Source organism: Anas platyrhynchos, chromosome 1, assembly GCF_047663525.1.
Source record: "Anas platyrhynchos isolate ZD024472 breed Pekin duck chromosome 1, IASCAAS_PekinDuck_T2T, whole genome shotgun sequence".
NCBI lineage: Eukaryota > Metazoa > Chordata > Aves > Anseriformes > Anatidae > Anas > Anas platyrhynchos.
Window position 1 is genome coordinate 139,246,790 of NC_092587.1, and position 19,031 is coordinate 139,265,820.

Here is a 19,031-nt window from a genome sequence, read left to right on the forward strand (position 1 = left end):
AAAGTAACTTGTTGATTGCACAATTGCGTTATAAATTAAATATCGTCTTACAAAGACTCCTCTTATGAATAAACCTCTTAAAGGAAGCATTAACTGCTTTTTACTTTTAATAGGTTGAAGCTGCTTCCCTGTGTTATGCAGACTGCTGGCTGGAGGAAGGGGGTGGAGATCAGTCTTTACTGATACTCATTGTCACCGCCTCGCATGGATTTTTGTACCCATGTTTTACAGGGTGGTGAAGAATTAGGAGAAGCTGCGGTTGTTCAGCTGAGTGGATCTAAATGGGTGGCTTCCCTTTGGACCCTCACTCCTCTGTCTTAGGTAAGAGGGGTGACCTGCTCCTTTCGGAGCAACTTGCATTTCCTTAGAGCAGGCATGTGTGTGTTGTAAGAGGAACTTCTAGGTAGAGCAGCAGAGGCTTGGACTTTTTTTTGCAATCTCGTGGTTTGAAAAGGATATTCGTATTATGTGGTTTTCCAAGGCTTTTCATCAAAGAGCATTACTGCTTACATCCATCCAAACATGCTCTTGTGCTTATGTACAGGAAGAATCATGCTCATCTTGTGTAGGATGCCAACGATGGGACACACCAGAGGTGAATTACAGTAGTGATGTTTCACCACAACCTAGAAGTGAGGTACCTGTTGGCTGCTTGACAAGCAGGCTACTCATTTTTTTCATGTTATATTCATTAGTGTATCAAAGAACATACTTAAGATCCTTGCGTGATGTCATTTTGCAGGTCGTGGCCTAAAGAATGAAATAAGACAAGCTAAGTGTATCAAAAACTATAAGGTACAGCATCTCTGTTTCGGACCTGCTGGAAATTTTGGTCATGGAGGGCCTTGTGTTAACCAGTGGGCTCACAAGCAGGAAATCATGGAGCTGGTGTTTAGGTTTGGTGGTGGTATATGTTGGTCTGATGATGATGAGTCCATGTGGTTTTCTTCTCATTCTGGTAGTAGCGTGGTGGGACTGCTGCTGTCCTGACTGAGCTCGAATTGTAGGGGTGAGGCTGGGCATTTGTGTCTCCTGCACAGAGACAACCACGTTCTTCCTCCCTTTGGAGGACCCTTGTTTGGATTTCTTGGTATCAAAAAAAAAAAAGTATCAAAACTTCTACCAATCCAGATAATACTTACGATATCTGTCACTGCTTGAGGATTCCCATTTCCAATATGATGCTTTCATCTTCATCTGAATATGGTCATACAAATGACGATTACTTTCTAAATCATAATGAAATCTAATACCCAAAGTCATGCTGACCACTATCACGGCTTAACACGCACATGCGCCCTATTCTTTGTTTAGAAAGTCCAAGGTACAGCAGTGCATGCTGGCAGCTGTAGCAGCACCTAGGTGCTCGCTCAAACTGTTGTAGCAAAATTTGCCTGTTGTGGGTCATGGAAATGCATTCTTGCTGTCCACACAAACTGTAAATTCTTCCAGTTCAGAGGTCAGGGGAGTTGTTAGGGGTCTGTATTGCTGCACTTGAAATAACCCTGGTTCTTGATTGCAAAGGTTAAGCCCTTTCCTTTATAAGATGGTGATTAAATACTCTGTTTGCGTGGTTCTTTTGACCTGAATATCTACCTCCAAACATCCTCCTTTCAATAAGGCTTGTTTTATTTGACTGATGTGCTAAGAATGTCTGTGGTGGAAGAAGAAATTCTTACTTCAACTTACGTATTTGAAATTGTGTGAGAGGATCTATACTACTAGGCAGAACACCTACCATTTTCTTTAGGATAACGTGCTTAAATTCTTCTCTTCTGTTCCTGTCTTGTGACAGCTGATGTGTGCGGTGTGTTTTAAAAGGTAGAGATGATCATTCAAGCTCCTGATAGATGTGACACTCTTACATCTTTTATCAGGCAAGAAACAAGAGTTGTAAAGTGTTTTTCATAACTTATAATTAGATTCTTAAATATTTTTGCAGTTCTGTACACTACACTTGGTTAATTCAGTAGCTTGCCATCTCTGTTAATGTGCAGTGCAACTCGAAGCCTTTTCTTACTGAAAATGTATGACGACAGCCACAAAAAAGCAGCGCTCTTGGCTCTGGTCATGAGACAGATCGAGGGTTCTTCATGTGGAGTGGAAGCAGCAGCGTTAGCCTTGCTTTTAGCCACACGTGCCCATTTGCATCTTTTTTAAGCAGCTGTGGCTTAGTGTTAATCAGTAAATACACTGGAGGTAAATGTTGAAGTACATCTGATTTTGTGAGGTTACTGTCACTCCTGTTGGAGAGGTGTTGCAGATCCCACGTTCCCTCTTGCTGGTGTTCACGGAGCCTTTCCGCAGGCTGCTGAGCTCCTCGGGCTGGTGCTTGCCTTGGTGGTAGCTGGTGGTGGGAGGGCTGAGGAAGGAGATCTGGCAGTCCGGGTGCTTCACTTTCATGCTCTTGGAGTTACTCTTTGCTGCTGCCAGCCACGTGTGTGGGTCTTCTCTATCCATCTCCTCCACTCAGGTCTTGCTCCTGCCATAACCTGTACTGTCTTCAACTACGTGGCTTCAGTTCCACTGGGACGCCTTGCTTTCTGGTCTCCTTTTGTGGGCAGTAATCCTAAGATCCCTGATAAATGTATTTGTGCTTGTTCTCCATGCTGTTCTTTGCTGGTACTCGGTGCTCGCTGTAAGTTGGTGCCTTTGCACCTTAGGGGGTGCTGAGTGAATTTTGTGTCGATGGCGTTGCCCTGGGTGGGTACAAGAACATATGTGTGAACAAATACACATATTTTACAGTTTAAGCTGGAAGTCCTGTGGTATGAGATGTGAAAATACTGTTCACATTTGTAAGAAACCCTCTAGCTGAGTTTGCCTAATGGCTTCACTGTGAAAGTAAAATTATTCTTCGTGCTGGTGCTGAAACGCAGTGTAAAACAGCTGGATTTCTGCTCGTGGTATGGAGTGTCAGCACCTCCAAACAGAAAGAGCATGTTACTCTCTCACTGTTCAGATAAATTTATTCTTCAGAATATTAGTAATGTTTTTTGACACACTGATGAACATGATGTTATTAATTTTAATTATATATAAATCCACATAATTATAATTGTGTGTTGAAATAGGAATCTTGTGTCACTGAACACTTAGGCTGCCCTGTTTTATTTTATTTTTTCTCTAAATATAGAAGTTGTGTACTAACTGGTAGTGCTGTAGAGCTGAACTGGCACAAGTGTGCCTCTCCCCGGTCGTTCCTTTTCGTATCCCTGGTATGGAATTGGGCCTTTCCTACTGCATAGGTCCTCTGCTTGACAACTGCAGGACAAAGTTGAATGTTCCCTTCAGCTAACCAGATCAGGTTTTCTTTCCTGGGGACGCTCCGATCTGTGTCAGAAATCAGACTGAATCAGCTACATTGAATTTGTTGTCCTTAAAAGAGTTCTAGCGCCAAGAAATTAAGTATTCAATTTCATGGCACTGAAAATGTGATACCTTGCACCAAATCAGTAACTTTCCAAACAGTAATCAGTAGAGCTCTTCAATTATATGCCTATTTCTATGTTACTTGGGTTCACTTAGGTTCTACTGTGCTTGTTAGTTGCTTGCTTGTTTGTTGTTTTGTTTTGTTTTGTTTTTTTTTTTAATAAAAAAAAAGTTTGGAGTTTAGGCGTGAGTCCTTTGTTTATTGTAGCTTTTCTAAAAATGAACTTTTTATAGAAATGCTTATCAAACTTAAGCGGTAAAGACAAAGATGTGGTTCTCTTCATGAATTCTCTTTTTTTTTTTTTTTACATGGTATAATTACTGGTGTCTTTAATACAAAAAATTAAAAGGGGGAGGGCGGGGGAGAAAACTTGCCAGAATCTTCGAGAAGAAGGAAATGGATATTTATAATGAAGTGGATAAACAGAATTATAAAACTGGATTGCATCACTGGAGAGGAAAGAATAGGGAACACGCTGTGTATGGACTTTCTGCTTTTGCAGTTTTCCTCACATACTAAGTATTTTATCTGTTGTACTTTATTTTGAAAGTATATGTTTCCTTTAGCTGTGAACTCGTGGGCAATTGGATGGCTGTTCTTGAATACATTGTCTTGAAGCAACAGTGAGTTTCCTCGTAGTATAGAGCATACTGCAAAAACCTGAAACATAATGTTTTGCATTATAGGTACAAGAACTGTAGAAGTCCGTTGTAGAATTTGGAAGAACAAGTTTCTGCAGCTCTGGAAAGATATGGTATGTTGTTTTTAATTTTGTTTTAATTACTAGAATACACACAATATATGATTATACTTCTTTTTTTTTACTGATTTAAAAAACAGTTGAAAATAAATTCAGGTTCATTTTTTTCCCATATTTCATTTTTATTTTTTTCCAACTGTGGTGCCTGTTACTTTTAGGCATAGTTTTTCAGAAAGCTAAGTTATTTGATATTCCTGGAGAAAATAAATGCTGATGCTGCAACATTGATGAATTACCTTTTAGTCTGTTTTACAAGCTCAACATTATGCTACTATCATTTGTCTGTTTCTCAATGGATTGGATAAGAGCTGGTGCTGTTCCTCTGAAGGCTTTTTCCTTGCTGTTGTACACAGTTATAGTCAGGCTTGTGCAGTTTTCAGGTATAACTTGAAAAATAAGCTCAGAACTAGGAGAAAATTTAACCAAACATCACTGCAAGCGAAAATTGTGAATAGGACTGTTAGGAAACACAGAAATGTAACCTCCACCAACAGTGTTAGTGTCAGGCTGTGGTACTTTGTATCTCTTTTTGTATATACTCTTAAGTGTCCAGCAAGCTCAAAAGTATTACATGCATTCTAGCAGGATTGGAATGTTAACTTGTAGCTATGCTCATTCCTCTTTGCTAACTTTTTACTGGTATATTCCAATGGAGATACCTGGTAGTACAGAATATCCACTCCACTCTGTAGTGGCTCAAGTTATGTAGAGTTCTGCATCTTGAGACAGTGATTTTTGGAAACTTCCTGAATTCAGAAAAAAAAATTATAAAATTCAGGCTTTTCTAGGTTATTGAATAGGTCTGTTAGTGCATATAAAACCATATGGGGCTACTTCAGCAGCTATGTCTAAGCTACCTGTGTGTTTGTCGGGACCCTTCTTCTGAAGGTACCTAACATAAAAACACATTTAAAGTTCTGAAATCTCAACGTTACAGAAGGGTTGTTGAGTGTCTTTTTTTTTGTATAGTTCTACTTCATAGGAAGCTATCGACAGGAGAGAGGAACAGTTCTAAACTGAAAATTTAAATATAGCGTGTGCTAATTAAAACCAGTAAGTTTTTTTAAAACAAAAAAAAAGTTGCGTTATCACAATCCAGATGTTCCTGAGAGAATGCTATAGATTGATCCTTTACTCCAGCAGGCATCTATATTCATTTTTGCACCCACAGCACCACTGGGACCACCCACCTGCCTCTTGCTCTCCAGTTTCAATACCTGTTGTGTGTATGACAGCTCTTCAAACATAGCCATTATTTCTTTACTGCCATTGCTTCTGCTGACTGCTTTTTTCCTGAATGCTTAGCTACTTGGAACTGTATGTATGCACATAGTCTTTGTAATGATGTGCACTTCATAAACCGATGAACAAGAATCCCCAATCTGCTACAATATGCAAGTAATGAATACTAACAACATGAGAAAAACTAAAGGTTGTGCTATAGAACTGCACGATTGTTTGCTTTCAATATGAACTATATATAAACAAACATGCTGGTGATACTGAAGAATTTTGTGAACAGGAAGGTACTTTATGTGGAAGAGGGAGGATGGAAAAAGAAAGGAAAATAACCAAGCTTGAGCAAAAGGATAGCTGGAAGAGAAATTTAAATATTAAAGCTGGAATGTAGCTGTAAAAATTGTTTGGAAGAGAACTTAGGCTGATACCAGCCCCGTAAACAGAGGTCTGCTAAAACAAATCTAAGTAGACAATTGTATTTATTTCACCTTTCGAGGTGGGAGGGCCTTTCCTTTCAAAACTACATATAATTTTGGAGGGAGCCTGAAGTAGCATACATCAGTGAGATAGAAACAAATGGTTCTTCCAGGAAAAAAAAAAAAAAAAAAGAAGGGTTCGTGTGGTAGAAGAAACATCAGCTATGGCCTAAGCAAAAAATGTAGGACCTAAAGATAATTGTACTTCTTTCCCTCTTTTACAAAGGTGAATAAAGTATATCTGTTATCTTACAAAAATATAAAATGGAAAAAAAATGCTGGGAGGGGGAACCTTGTGTCCAGAGTTGTAGGGATAGTTTTAGAAAATGAGAATAATAAACAGGCCTTTAGCTTGAGAAGGAAAATGGGACCAAACGTGAGACAGCTTTCTACTACTATGTGATTTTTATTAAAGTATAGCAAGTATACAGATAGCATGGGGTGAAGTTCCTGTATAAATATGCAGCTGTTTTCTTTATTTTGAGACGTACCAAATGCTCCAAATTCAACCTTTATTAAACTCAGGATCTTATGTTTTCACTGAAGTGTAAATTCCAGAATGGTACCAGCCTTAATTTGAAGATAATAGCAAATTCAGATCCCCATTCCAAATAACTTATTCCTCACCATCCTGCATGCTTGTGTTCCTACACTAACTTGAATTTTTCAACCTGTAGTTTCTAGTCATGTGCTTTTGAGAAGCTCTATTTTAATTGGAGGATTTTCTGTGCCGTGAGAGGACTTAGTTTCTTCCAATATTCTCATTGATTAGCCTGGTTAACTTCAAACTCTTTCCATTGGTCCATCACAAGGAGCTTTCTCCTGTTTTCATGCTTGCTTTGTGGTTCTCTTCTGCTGCTTCTGGAATGGTTTGGAAGAATACTGAGTAACTAGAGGATAGGCTTAAGCTTTTAACGTGTCTGAAGTACTTTGGGCAGATGAACAAACATCTTTCCAGGAACTGTTCATTAATTGTGTGTCTTTAGCTGTTAATACTGGGAGCATATGTGTGTTTGATTCTCAGCCGTGACTTCTGTGGTCACTTTTGGTTGGCATTTTCCATGATAGAATCCCTTTTTTTTTCTTTTTTGTCTTCTAACCACGTGGTTTTCTATTATTCTGTTCTTGCAATTAAATGGGTTTAGCTTATGAAGTAGTGAAGAAAACTTTATATAAATGCCTTCCTGCTGGCTTTTGCAGCTCCTCTAGGTTTTATATAATCAGGCTTTACTAGTGGCTGTTTTATTTTACTTTAAGGTAGCTGTTAATTTGACCTGCTAGAAGTTTCATGAAGAAAATGTCTGGAGTCTTATGGAGAAGGACATTCAAAGGGATCCTTCAGTAAATGTATAAAAGCTGCCTTTCATGGTGTCTTCCTGAGAGATAACCAGAGAGCTGGTTATTTTTTAAAAAAGCAAGTCAAATTTCAGCACTGGAAGTTAAGGAAGGTCATGACACGTTTTGTATTGGTGGATCAACCCCTTTTTTTGTTAGATCATCCATCAAAAAGATGGTCTTAAAAAATGGATAGAAGCTTACTCAGGTGGAAACTTAAATTATTCTCTAAAAGAAACTTACGTTCTTAACAATGCCACCTCTCAGGGCGTCCATCCTCCCAGCTGTTGATCAGAATTGTTCCTCTGCTCAAGGGTTTTCCTAGACCTCTGACACTGAGTGTCAGCCACCACCTAGCTGTACTGCCCCAGCTAATGGACACCTGGAAGTCAAATAACACAGGGAAACAGTAGGTGTAGGAAATGCATGCAAGTGACAACTTGCTTTGATTACTTACGAACATGTACTTGTGTTCTCCATGGCGTGGCTTTGGATTATGTTTGTTGAAGCTGCATGCCTCTTCTTGACTCATGTTTGTGATTCCAGACTCTTAAGATTCAGGGAAATGTATAAGGAGAAGGTCTCATCAGGCTATGCAACAAAGTTGCTTTTTACCTGCTTTTGAAGCATCTGAACATGGTTTGACTGCTTGCTTTGAGCAATTTATTATTTATTTCCTCCTCCTCCTTCAGCTGCCAGGAGTATTCTTTTCAGAAAATCTGCACCTTAGAGAAAGGAGTGTCATTTCCACACACTGCATAAACATTACTTATCCTGCTCACTGTTGATGAGTGCTACTCTGGGCCATTCAGGGCTCTTCAGATGTGTGGTTTGAGGGCATGGTTCTTGTTAATTGCAATATCGGTCGCTACAGTCCTGCTTCAGTCTTTGCCTTTTACATAGTCACTCAGCAGACATAGATGTGTCTGTCCTGGAGCACGCCCAGTCCTGAAGAGCCTCCAGCAGCCATCTCAGGTTTCTCAGATATATTCCACAGGCGTACACTATGCTTGATACCTTCAGCTGCCCTGTGTGTTTGTAAAAGATTAAACCGTAAACTGTGCTAATTATGACAGTGAAGACTGGAGAAATCTTTTTGAGTAACTCAGCTCTGAGAATAAATATTTGCTCTGGAGCTGCTTTAGAGTCAGAAGGTAAGTTACATCCAGAGTTTTTTTGTAAAGGAATACCTGTGACAGAAAAGCAGGTGTCCTAGGTCAGTTTCCTAGTTATCCTTCCCAATGCATCTTTCCAATATACTAATTTGTTAGTACGGTTTCCCTTTCCTAGTCAAGTTGTCCTCTGACTCTTTTAGCATTTTTTTCTGCCTTATTTGGTTCCAGCAGTCAAAATGTGCTGTGTTTGAACAGATAATCAGCATAAGGGATCTCTGGTAGCCTCCTTCACGCCCACCCCATGTTTCAACGTGCTGGTCTCTTAATGCCAGCAGACAGTACTCTGCTGAGGGGTGAACAAGAGAGGTTTTAGTAAAATGAATTTTCATCCATGCTGTCGTATGGCCAGTTATGTTCTGTCCCACAGGACTGGCAGTGAGTGTAAGTGGGGAAAAGGTAGGATGAGAAGGAGATAGGAGAGAAAATGATGATTCACTGAAGTTTCTTGCTCCTGGCATCTGGATTGTTGAAAGGGACCGTGAGCTTTTTGTACCTCAGTACAGTAAATTGAGTCTTAAGGTACCATGTAACAGATTTGAAATGCTGCAGCTCCATGATTCAGAGTTCTGATCATAAGATCAATTTGTAGATACTAATTTCATTACAAAGCTTGGGTAAGTTAATGTCAACTCTGTCATGCTGTTTCAGATAGTCTCTTAATGTGGGTACTGTAAATTTGGTTTGGTGCTTCAGTAAGTCTGGCTAACAGAGCTGGGTCTGTGTCAAGCATGAGCACAAACTTGCCTTGGCCATGACTGTGCAGCCGTCACCTCTGACTGTTCTTTAATGTTCCAAACTCGGATGGGTTTGAATCCAGCACCAGCACTTCATGTGTTCCTTCACCGTTGACAATTGAGTTCATGGCTTCTTCCACATGAAACAGCTACAGGAAAATCCAGTTTTGCTAAGGTTACTGTCAGCCTGTTACAATAATATGCTTTTACTCCAATGGAAGACAGCTGCAGTTAACTTCTGCTGGTGGCCTGGGTGATGCAGGACACAGGTCTCGATAGGGTGTGATTGACTGAGCCCTCCCTGGAACAGCAGCTGGTGTTTAGAGCAGACAGACAAAATGCAGGTTTCCCAACCCATGAGGCATTAGAGCTTACACCACTGCCCTCTTTCACCAGCGTACAAAAAGTTAACTTGGGGAAAGAGCTTGGTTTTTCATATCTACGTGCAGTCTTACAGAGCCATTTCACATCGGTTCTTAAGAAAGCAGCAAGAAATAAGAAAAAGAAATAAGAATTAAATAAATTGTAGGTACTGGAGAGCCTCCCTTTTGTTTAGGAGGTTTTGAGATGCTTGCTTTCTACTTTCCTTAAATCAACTGCACTTGTGAAGACTCGAGTATTACTGACTTCAAAATTAAATGGCACTTTACCTGTGTCAAGAAATGTAGCTGACAAAACTAAAAAGCATTATTTCCAAACTAATATAGATTTCACTCCATTTTAAGGATGCAGTTCGTAGCGGAGTGGCAAATCATAGTAGAAAGGCAAAAGTCAGCAGCTCTGACAAACTTCAGAAAATTGTAGGACTTGTTCAGCAATTTCATATCTCAGATGAGTCAACAGGTACAAATTAGTGTTGAGAGTTCTTGATTGCTCATCAAACCTAAGACCTTTCAGAAAGACTCTCATGGACTGAAGCACGAAAGCATGGTTTGGTGAAACCTTTAATGCTGTGGGATGTACTCCTGGTGTTTGCACCAGGTGGTGACGAGTGCAGGTGTCGCAGAGCTGTGTTGGTCCTCAGTAGCTCCTTAGCCTTTGGGCACCTTCTGCAGAACAACCTAAAAATGTGGATTTTCACCTGTGTCAAGAGATAACAAATATAAATTCTCGGAGACTATAAAGAGGCCTGTCTTCATTGCTAGTGGCTGCTCAGGGAAAGTAAGATACTTTTTATTTACTAAATATAGTAATAATGTTTCAGTTAATTAACCATTGTACATCATTGGAAACAGTAATGCTTTTTGTGATCAGACTCCATCAGAGCCTTTCTTTGCAGACTATTCAAGGCACCTAGGAGCTTGGGTGGGAGAGAGAATGGAGTGATACTGAGCATTGAGGGTTACGTTTGGAGATACTTTATCAGTTAATTTTAGTTTAGAGTAGCTAACAGCAGTAGGTAAGAGACTAATTGGTTCCTTTTCAGCCATGGAAGTAATCAGCTGGGGTGGTCCCAGGGCGCCCTGGGCACGTGTATTGCTGAGTGATCATTGGCTGCCACCTGCGTGACAAAGTAAAGGACCAACCATTCAATTTAAGCCAGTGGAGCCAGATCACGGGAAACAATTGACAGGTAAAAGACCCTTTTGAAACCATAAGGGAGAGGAGAGAGTCCGAGCAGCATAAATGGAGCAACTAACCTGACAGACTGGCCACCAGTGGCAAAACTTGCTCCTCTGAACCTTTCACGCAGCTTTAGCTCACTTCATTTTAGGGAGAGGCATACAGCAGAGTGTAGGTCACGTGTTCTTCCCTTTGAAACACAGAGCCTCTTCAAGGCACCAGTATTAATCAAGTTGTAGTAGGGAAACAATTTATCAAATTTTATTGTAGTTAGAACCTAAAGGTCATGTTTACACACATCCTTCCAGATCTTTAAATGCTTCTTGTCTTGGTATCAAGTGCTTTCTGCTGATCCGAGAGATGTTTTTTGTTGTTTTTATTTTTAGAGAAACTAAAAATAAGTTGATGAATTTTCAAGTTCACCAGTTGCGTGTACTGTAGTAAAGTATTCTAGCAATCATACAATGCTATCCAGAAATGAACAAGTCTTTGTGCAGTAAGTCTTAATTTTGTGAATAAACTGTTTCTTAACATCTTTTGCATTTTTATGTAGCAGATTGGCTGAAAATAGATTGTAAGGACTTTTAACTAAATTATTTTTACTTGTTTAGAGTTGTTAAGCTTATGCTTAGCCCACCGTGACACAGGACTGGTGTGACAACTTGGTTTTTAATCAGTGACTCAAAATTGTGATCACCCTGATGTCACCGAATGGCCACAGCTTGTAAAAGGTAAGACCGAAGCGTATTGTGTTTTTTTTCTAAGGGTTATTATTAGAATAATATTTATTTTGTATGTTTAATTTGTATTACTTGAAGTTAATTCTATAAATAGTACTCAAGTATATTGTTTATTTAAGATAAGTTAGCTGGCAAAGCTGACTTACACTTTTTTACTCAGAGTAATTTCAAAGCTCACTTAGCTTGTTCCTCCCTGCTTTTTAAATTGCAAGCGTGGTGGTGCTCCATCGTGCTCCTTTTAAGAGCAAAACCATCACTTAAAAGTCTCTAGTGACTTTTACCATCACACTAAAATTCTGTATAAATTGTTTGATGTGCTTACTTAAGCAATTTGTTCTGTTGTTTTTAAGTGTTTGTCCAGTAGGATTGATGAAAAATGTGTAGACTTGCATACCTTTACTTTTCTCTCCTAGGGAGTTACAGTGGAGGTAAAAGGAGGGGCTTGCAGAATGGAGGAGTTGCTCCCTGTGTTGTTGGAAGTGAGCCACCATTTGAATTCGCTAGCTCATACTGCAGTATTCAGATTAGATGGTGTCTCGTGATCAGTTTCTACCATCTAAGTCAAAGCTGAAATTTGTAAGAGCATTTGCTCTGAGATTTTTCTCTGGACAGAACTTTTTTTCAGATTTTAAAGCGTGATGAAAGGACATCTTGTACTATAGAGTTGTTTTACAGTACTGTTGCCTGCTTAGAGGAACAACAAGGTATCTTGTTTGTAAATAATTACTTCTTACAAAACAGCTTCTCAACAGATGAGTACAATTCCTGTAATTAGATTGATCTTCCGTGTTGTTTTAATGAATATTGAAAGATCATCTTACTTGGTGCTTACATTGTCATTTGAAACCTGTTAAAATCCAGTTACTGTGTGGATTAATATTTCTGCAACTCATTTTTATGGTAGATCTGTTCATGTTACAGAAAATAAGAATGTGAAGGAATTTGAGCCTTTTTTTTTTTTTTTGTAGAGCCACTTCCTTCAAAGGACAAAACTTTTTTTTTTTTTAAGTCAACTATGTTTTTATACTTTTCCTGAACTTCCCTGGAACTTTTTCTCATAGATTATACATAAATCATAAGGGTAGGAAAAGATCTTAAATATACTGATAGCTGTGTTTACATGTCTGTACTGCAGACTACCAGCTACTTTTTTGTATATTTAGATGTCAATTTGCTCTTTTTCTGTAATTTTTCATATTGCTGTGTTTTTTAAAGTCTCAGAGTGACTAACACTTGACTTCTTTAACACCACTATTTCACTTGTACTTTCATAGCAATTTAAAAGCATTGTTCTTATCCAAAGCTTCACTGTGTTGCATTTCATGTGAGTAAAACAAAGATAGCAGCTGCCTCAAACTTACAAGGTGTTTCTGTGCCATGATATCTGAAGCTATGGATGTCAATAGAGGAGTTAGCCAGTATGAATATAAAGACTTCCCATCAATCCTCAGGTTGTATGGCTTCGAACACTTACGTGTATAGGTGAATAATTAGGAAAAAAAAATAAATGAGGTTCTTTTCTCTCTGATAAGTATTTGGGGACTTGATTTGTTCACTGGGGTCGGAGAGGAAATGCAACTTCCATTTGTTTTCCAGTTGAGCATTATTTTTTCCAGCAGCTGTTTTGTCAGTCCTGAACTTCAGTGAGTAAGGTAAAGATCACTTGGAGACACTAAGCATATCATATTTTGAGACTGGGTAGCTTTTGTTATTTTTTTTGAGCCAAAAGGTATTTGCATTTTAAGCACGAGCGTAAACTTAGTTGGATAGTAAGGTCGGAGTTCCACCCCTAGCGTCAAATGAATATTATAACTTAGTGAAATGTAAACAAATAACTTCCTGTGTGCTGCATCATCTGTCACTGCACAGTATCCAGTTAGCCTAAGAATTTTAATTCCTCTACCAGGAATGCTTTCTAGGCACCCAGTCTGTTAATACAGTACAGTTTGGTAAAATCTAGGAAGCTACTAAGATCTGGTATGTCAGTAAAGGAGCCACAGTTTTAGTAGAAAACTGAGAATGTTCCAGGCTGTTATAGCAGGGACCATGTAGTGAGGTAATGCAGTGAAATTTAGGATTAGCAGAAGTGCTTCAAGCTATGGTGGAATAGCGTGGGTGGCCATGTAATAAATCAAGAAAAAATAAGTTGCTATGAACAAAGGCTATTCTAGTAAAACTCTGGGAAATCCTGCTTAGCTGTGCTAACCAGAGTCCCCTAGCAAACTTGGTTGAAACCTCCAAAGTGAGCTCTGCTTACAGATGTTAGCTCACTTCTGTTTAGAGAAAGCTCTGTTGTGAAAGACACTTCAGTTCATGTAAGCTTCGGAGTTTTGATGTGATGGCTGTGCTGTGGTTCTACTCTCACACAATATGTTCAATTTAACAGTTCTGGTCAACTGTACTGAAATCTGTTTCACAGTGTAAGTTGGGTACAGTTCACGATACAACTTCAAGGCAGCTTAAGGTGATTGAAGTTAAAAACTGCTGCTTTTGTACTGCCTTGTTTCTTGGCTCAGAAGTCTCATCTGGCTTCAGACTCGCTGGGTAGGGGGAAGCCCAGAAGACAGGAAAAAATTAATGTCTAAAAAATAAATTAACTTCCTGAATCATTGCTGGCATAACGAAGAAGATGGGAATAAGAAGGAGCCAAGCAGCTGTAATTTAGCTGACTTAAGTTAATATAGAACTGTACCCTTTAAATAACTCCCTAAATTAAGTTAAAGTGATAGGCAAGCTGCGCAGAACTGCTGCTTGTGTTCAAAAATGTCAGGCAATAACACCTAATTCTCAATATTACTGGTGGATCCATTGGTTGGAATAAACAGAAAACTGGCTGTAGCTCTTCTGCTCTGTGAAATTATGTGCATAAATCTGAGTAATGAGACATGAAATTTGTTTAGAGATTGTTGAGACCTGCTTCTGACCTGCTGTAGCTGTATCTTTGAATCCAACTGTTGATCACTGATAAACTTGGAATATACGTTTGGCTTACAGAAATGGTTATGAAGAATTACCCCAGAAGTGGTGCACCAGGCAGCCTGCATAGAGAGGTACTGCCAGCAGAAGTCTCCTCTGGCTGCTGTTGCATAAGCTTTGGGGAAAAACACCATCCTTTGCCTTAACTGTGTTCTCAGATTTATGTTAAAAGCTGTCTTCTACAGTTTGGTCACAAGTTAAATGTACAAGTGCACAAAAGCTGATGCTTTTTAATCACAAAATAATTATCACTTTGCATTTCTAACTCTTCATACTGTAATGACTTAAAATAGCAGAGTGCTTAAGACTTCATATCTGTATTTGCAGATCACCAGGAGAACCTCACTCTGAAAACATTGAAACTAGCCGAATGTAAGTACACGAGTAGATGAGTTTGATGTATGTTGTGTGAAAATGTTTATAATGTGTCGCAGTTACTCTTGCACCTGCATAAAAAGAAAGGCAGAAGCTAAATAGAACTATGGAATCACCTTAGAAAAATTCAAACTAATGTTTTGCTATGAAAAAATAGTCTCAAGTCTGTAGAAACTGATTTTTTTTGAGTGAATAGGTTGAAGGGAAAGTTTGGAGGTTTAATTTAATGTGAACCAGTAGATGGTAGCATAATACAGTGTCAATAATCTTCAGGCCTGTATTCAGATTTGACAGTAGGGGTGTGATTTCTACCTGCTACTTGCTAACATCATGCATGGGTTTGAAGACAGCTCAGTACTAAAGGCATAACACCTGCTAGCATCTATTTTGGCAGATGGATTGCTGAACTAAGAAAAAAAAATTCTGATCTGGCAAAATTCATATACTAGGTACTGCTAGAAACAGCAAACTAACTTCCTTTCACTAAGCATTATTCACGTAGCATCATGCTAGCAGTTTGGAACCTTATTTTGGTCTGTCTTCATTAGTCCAGAAGCCAAGATTAACTAGAAACAAGATTATATTAGGCTGAAATGTTCATTTCTATTTCAAATTACAAAAGGTTGTGGGAATGAGGGGATAATTTAAAAAAAAATAGTTACTTGAGGCTTTATTCTTATGTAAGTTAGCAAATGAAGATTCTTTTCTAGCTATTCAAGCCATCCTGTCCTAGAATTCAAATAGAAAAACCACAAGCTTTGCTCTTGTGGCTTAGAACAGAAGTTCCAAAATAATAGAGGGAGTGTATCCCAGTTGCTAGGGTACTGTCCTAGACTTCAAAAGATCTGGGTTCATTTCTCTTCTGTCTGAAACGTCTTCTGTGACCATAAATTGACCATTTCCTTCCCTCCCTCACCCCAAGTGGTCTAGTATTTTACACACCACGGGCTGGATGCCAGTTTCAGGAGTTGTCTCGCAGGCTAGGGACATGGTCTGAATAGTTCAAGGACTCCCCTGCTGTAGCTGCCCAACTTTTGGAGGGGCAAAGCTGAGGTGAGCAGCTCCACGTTGGGTTGCATACCTGACAAACAGCAGAAGAGGAAGCAAGGAACACTTCCCCATGGGTTTTTAGCGATTCACTGGAGTAAAGTATCTTCTTGCATTAAGAGTATTTCTCCTGGGGTGGTGAGTTTGCTCACCCCCTTCATGCCATCAGCACCAGAAGTGCTCTCAGCTAATTTCTTAAGGGCACAGGTTGCAGAGATCCAGTCCTGAGAGGTGACTGGCTACCGCTGCATGGCATGTGTTAGAGGTTGCAGGGCAAAAATCCTGCCATGCTCTCTCCTGTGCAGCAGCCTGTTTTATTGTTCCTGGAGCAAGTTGAGTTAAGTTTCTCTGTAGCCAATTGTGTGGAATCAGGCTGTAGTCTGGCTGTAATCTGCTCTGGATATTGTAAGTTGGGACTGCTGCTTTTCACCCTTTGTAAGGACAGATACATCAGGTAACAAGGACCTCACCTGGTGTGAAATGAAGACTGCTGAAAGATCTATGATAAATCAGAAGGGAAAGCCAGTACAACTATTTTCCCTTCTAGCAGTTTGACAATTTATGCGTGTTCTCCTTAAAACTGAAGCTGAGAAGTTAGTATCCGCAGTAGCAAGCTTCTCTGTGAAAGCTGATATTTCTTTTTTTTTTTTTTATGCAGAATGATGATAGGAGTTGCTCTACATAGGTTTTATGTATCTCTCTAAAATACATGCAAGCCGGTCAAACTGTAGGATCGTGTTTTGAGTGGTAGTTATATGGCATTAATAAATGGTACGCTTGCAAAAGGAAACTTTGTAAAACTGCAGGGCAGTGTGATGTGTACATCACCAATGAAGAATTTCTGCAATCCCGCTGCATAGCTGCTCTCCCCACATCAGGTGGAATAGCATGCTGGGTAACAGAGGTTGACCTGCAAGCCTCCCGTGCAGCTAAAATACTGGTTGTGTTATTAACATGCCTATAACTCATTAGTAAACTTGGGGACTTACGCAAGTGTTTTGTTATTTGCACAATGAATGTTTAAGTTGTTTTGCTCTGGTTGGCTGATATAATTGCTTTATTTGTTCCTGTCTTGCATTGCAAAGCTCCGTACCAAGAGCATGGTCACATGTTTCACATGTTAATTAAAAGACAATAAAATTTGACTGTTTTGGACTCTGCAATGTGCTTCCATGGATAAGCATCTTACTTATCCCAAGCTTTTCAAGTTCTGCCTCTGCTCCTGATGGACAAACATCTTAGTGCAAGCTCAGAGTTAGGAGTCCTTTTTTTCCTTAAGCATTCATTCAAGTCCTTGAATTTTCAAGATCAGCACCTTCTCCTGTCTGCTCCTGCCACAGGACTGCAATAATTTCTGGCATTGATTGGTGCAGCTTTCTAAAAACCCCTTTAGAACTAATTTACAGAATTTGTCATTGTCTAACGGTAACTTGAAGACCCTTCTAAGTTCATGTACTTTCCCTCCGCTTACTGTGTTTTGTCACACATCAATCCCAGGGTTTGAATATTATGTTATGATGGTTTTCTGTTAATTCAGCTTTCATTTTGGTCTTGAGGATGGGATGCGTTGTAACTTTGAAATGTCAGATTTGTTTTGAAGTTGCTTAACCCCACCCATCCCCATTTAGAGTGTTGTTACAGTTCTATTTAATGTGTAGCTGTCTCGCTTTGGAGTGGATTTCATAGTTGGTTTGTTTCCCTTCAAAGAATGGCAACATGAAAATCCTGCAGCAGCCTCCAAAGTATGCCAGAAAAATAACTTACAGCCATTGCAAATATATACAGTGACTATGTAAGTATTAGTGATTCATCATACCTAGTGCCTAATGTCTGAAATTATTTTCCTCGTAGCTGAAACCACAGGTGGATTTGCAGAAACTGGAGCTTTCTAATCCACCAATGCTGGACTGTTCTTAAACTGGAAGTTAGGGTCTTCAGGTCTTCTGATCCCATGTTGTTTGCAGTCAGTTTCTGCATGACCACGGGCACTGTTTCAGGACAGTGTCAGATGGAATGAACACACAATAAAAGAATGCTACCATGGGAACCTAACTCATTAAAAACTCCAGAACTATTTTTTAACTTGAAAACAGAGTTGTGGGATTGTCCCTTTCCTGTACTAGGCCTCTTTCCTTCAAGCTTCACAAGGGAAGTCCATGGTGATCACTGTTTAGGTCCTTTCCTGCAGGTTGGTCTTAGATGTCAGCCCTCTTCTTATATCAATACTTTGTCTAAAATAGCTTGTCTCGTGGATCAGGCAGGCTTGCTACAGGAACGCAGCAGTGGCCCAGAAGGAGACAATGAGAACCGGTGTCACCAAGTTACTGTCTTTATATGTTTTATCAATGAGATCCAACCTCTTTTGTTCGTTAGGGCTGCAGAACACAGCGTGTAAACTTCACAACTGACAAATTTCAATACAGTTCAACGTGAAGTTTAACCCATTTAGCTTGAGTGTCAGGACTTTTTTAACCTAGGGAGAACAACACAAAACCTAGTAAATACGTATTTTGCTTAATATTTCATAAAATATTGCTTGTTTGTTTTTGTCTTCAACGTTACACAGACCGAAGGGTTCTTGCTAGTGTGTGAAGTTGTCTCACTTCTTTTCAATAAAGACAAAGCTGGCCTTTTCACAATCTGACAGCCAGTACAGAGTACTAGTTTTTAGGACTCCTTAACTTAAAATAGAATTTGGAGAACTGCAGAAATATTCTGTGCATAGACATGATAAACTCCTAAGGAGTTTAACAGCTGATAACAAGTCTGTACTTTTAGCTTCAGTAACACATTTGTTCAAAGAGAGTAAAACATTGTAAGCTTTTAGTTAGTCCTAAACTTAACTATATAAAAAAAAAAAAAGTATTTTGAATTACCGCTGGAATATAGCTGAGTGTGTTTATGGGGTTTTCTATGAAAGCTGTATTCCTCCCTGCTTTTTCAAAGGACATTAATTCTGTAAACATGAGCACAGCATTTTAAACACAGTGAAGTGTCATGATGTGCTTGTGGTTGTTACTTACATATGTTGATTGATTACAATAATTGTTTAATAACTTATTTTAGGGGAAAGGATTATTACCTTCTGGCCTGAAATGTTTAGCAAAAAAAATAAGTAATTATCAGGCACTTCTGATATTGCTTGGGTTGAAAAGCCAGGGTGCAACTGATATATTAC

At 39.2% G+C, this 19,031-nt stretch overlaps 1 protein-coding gene and 1 long non-coding RNA gene across 10 annotated transcripts in view; one reads left to right on the forward strand and one right to left on the reverse strand.

The window, feature by feature from the left end:
• UBE3A (ubiquitin protein ligase E3A) overlaps positions 1-19,031 on the forward strand; it is a 47,836-nt gene that overhangs the window by 3,225 nt on the left and 25,580 nt on the right. Inside the window, exons 2-6 of one of the 9 annotated variants that reach the window (XM_027446718.3) lie at positions 4,120-4,187; positions 11,327-11,446; positions 11,869-11,934; positions 14,450-14,505; positions 14,759-14,803. In XM_027446718.3, coding sequence (XP_027302519.1) covers positions 14,802-14,803 — 2 coding nt within the window. In that variant the 5' untranslated portion in view covers positions 4,120-4,187; positions 11,327-11,446; positions 11,869-11,934; positions 14,450-14,505; positions 14,759-14,801. Of the gene's footprint in view, positions 1-113; positions 322-4,119; positions 4,188-10,578; positions 10,726-11,326; positions 11,447-11,868; positions 11,935-11,973; positions 12,160-14,449; positions 14,506-14,758; positions 14,804-17,560; positions 17,646-19,031 lie in introns of those variants that run through there. The other 8 variants (XM_072030600.1, XM_027446704.3, XM_027446724.3 and 5 more) reach the window with 8 other exon arrangements.
• LOC140000597 (uncharacterized) lies at positions 10,068-17,866 on the reverse strand. Its single transcript, XR_011805652.1, has 3 exons — positions 17,670-17,866; positions 10,793-10,923; positions 10,068-10,233 (listed from the first exon to the last, which is right to left on the reverse strand). It is a non-coding gene; the product is annotated as an uncharacterized lncRNA (long non-coding RNA).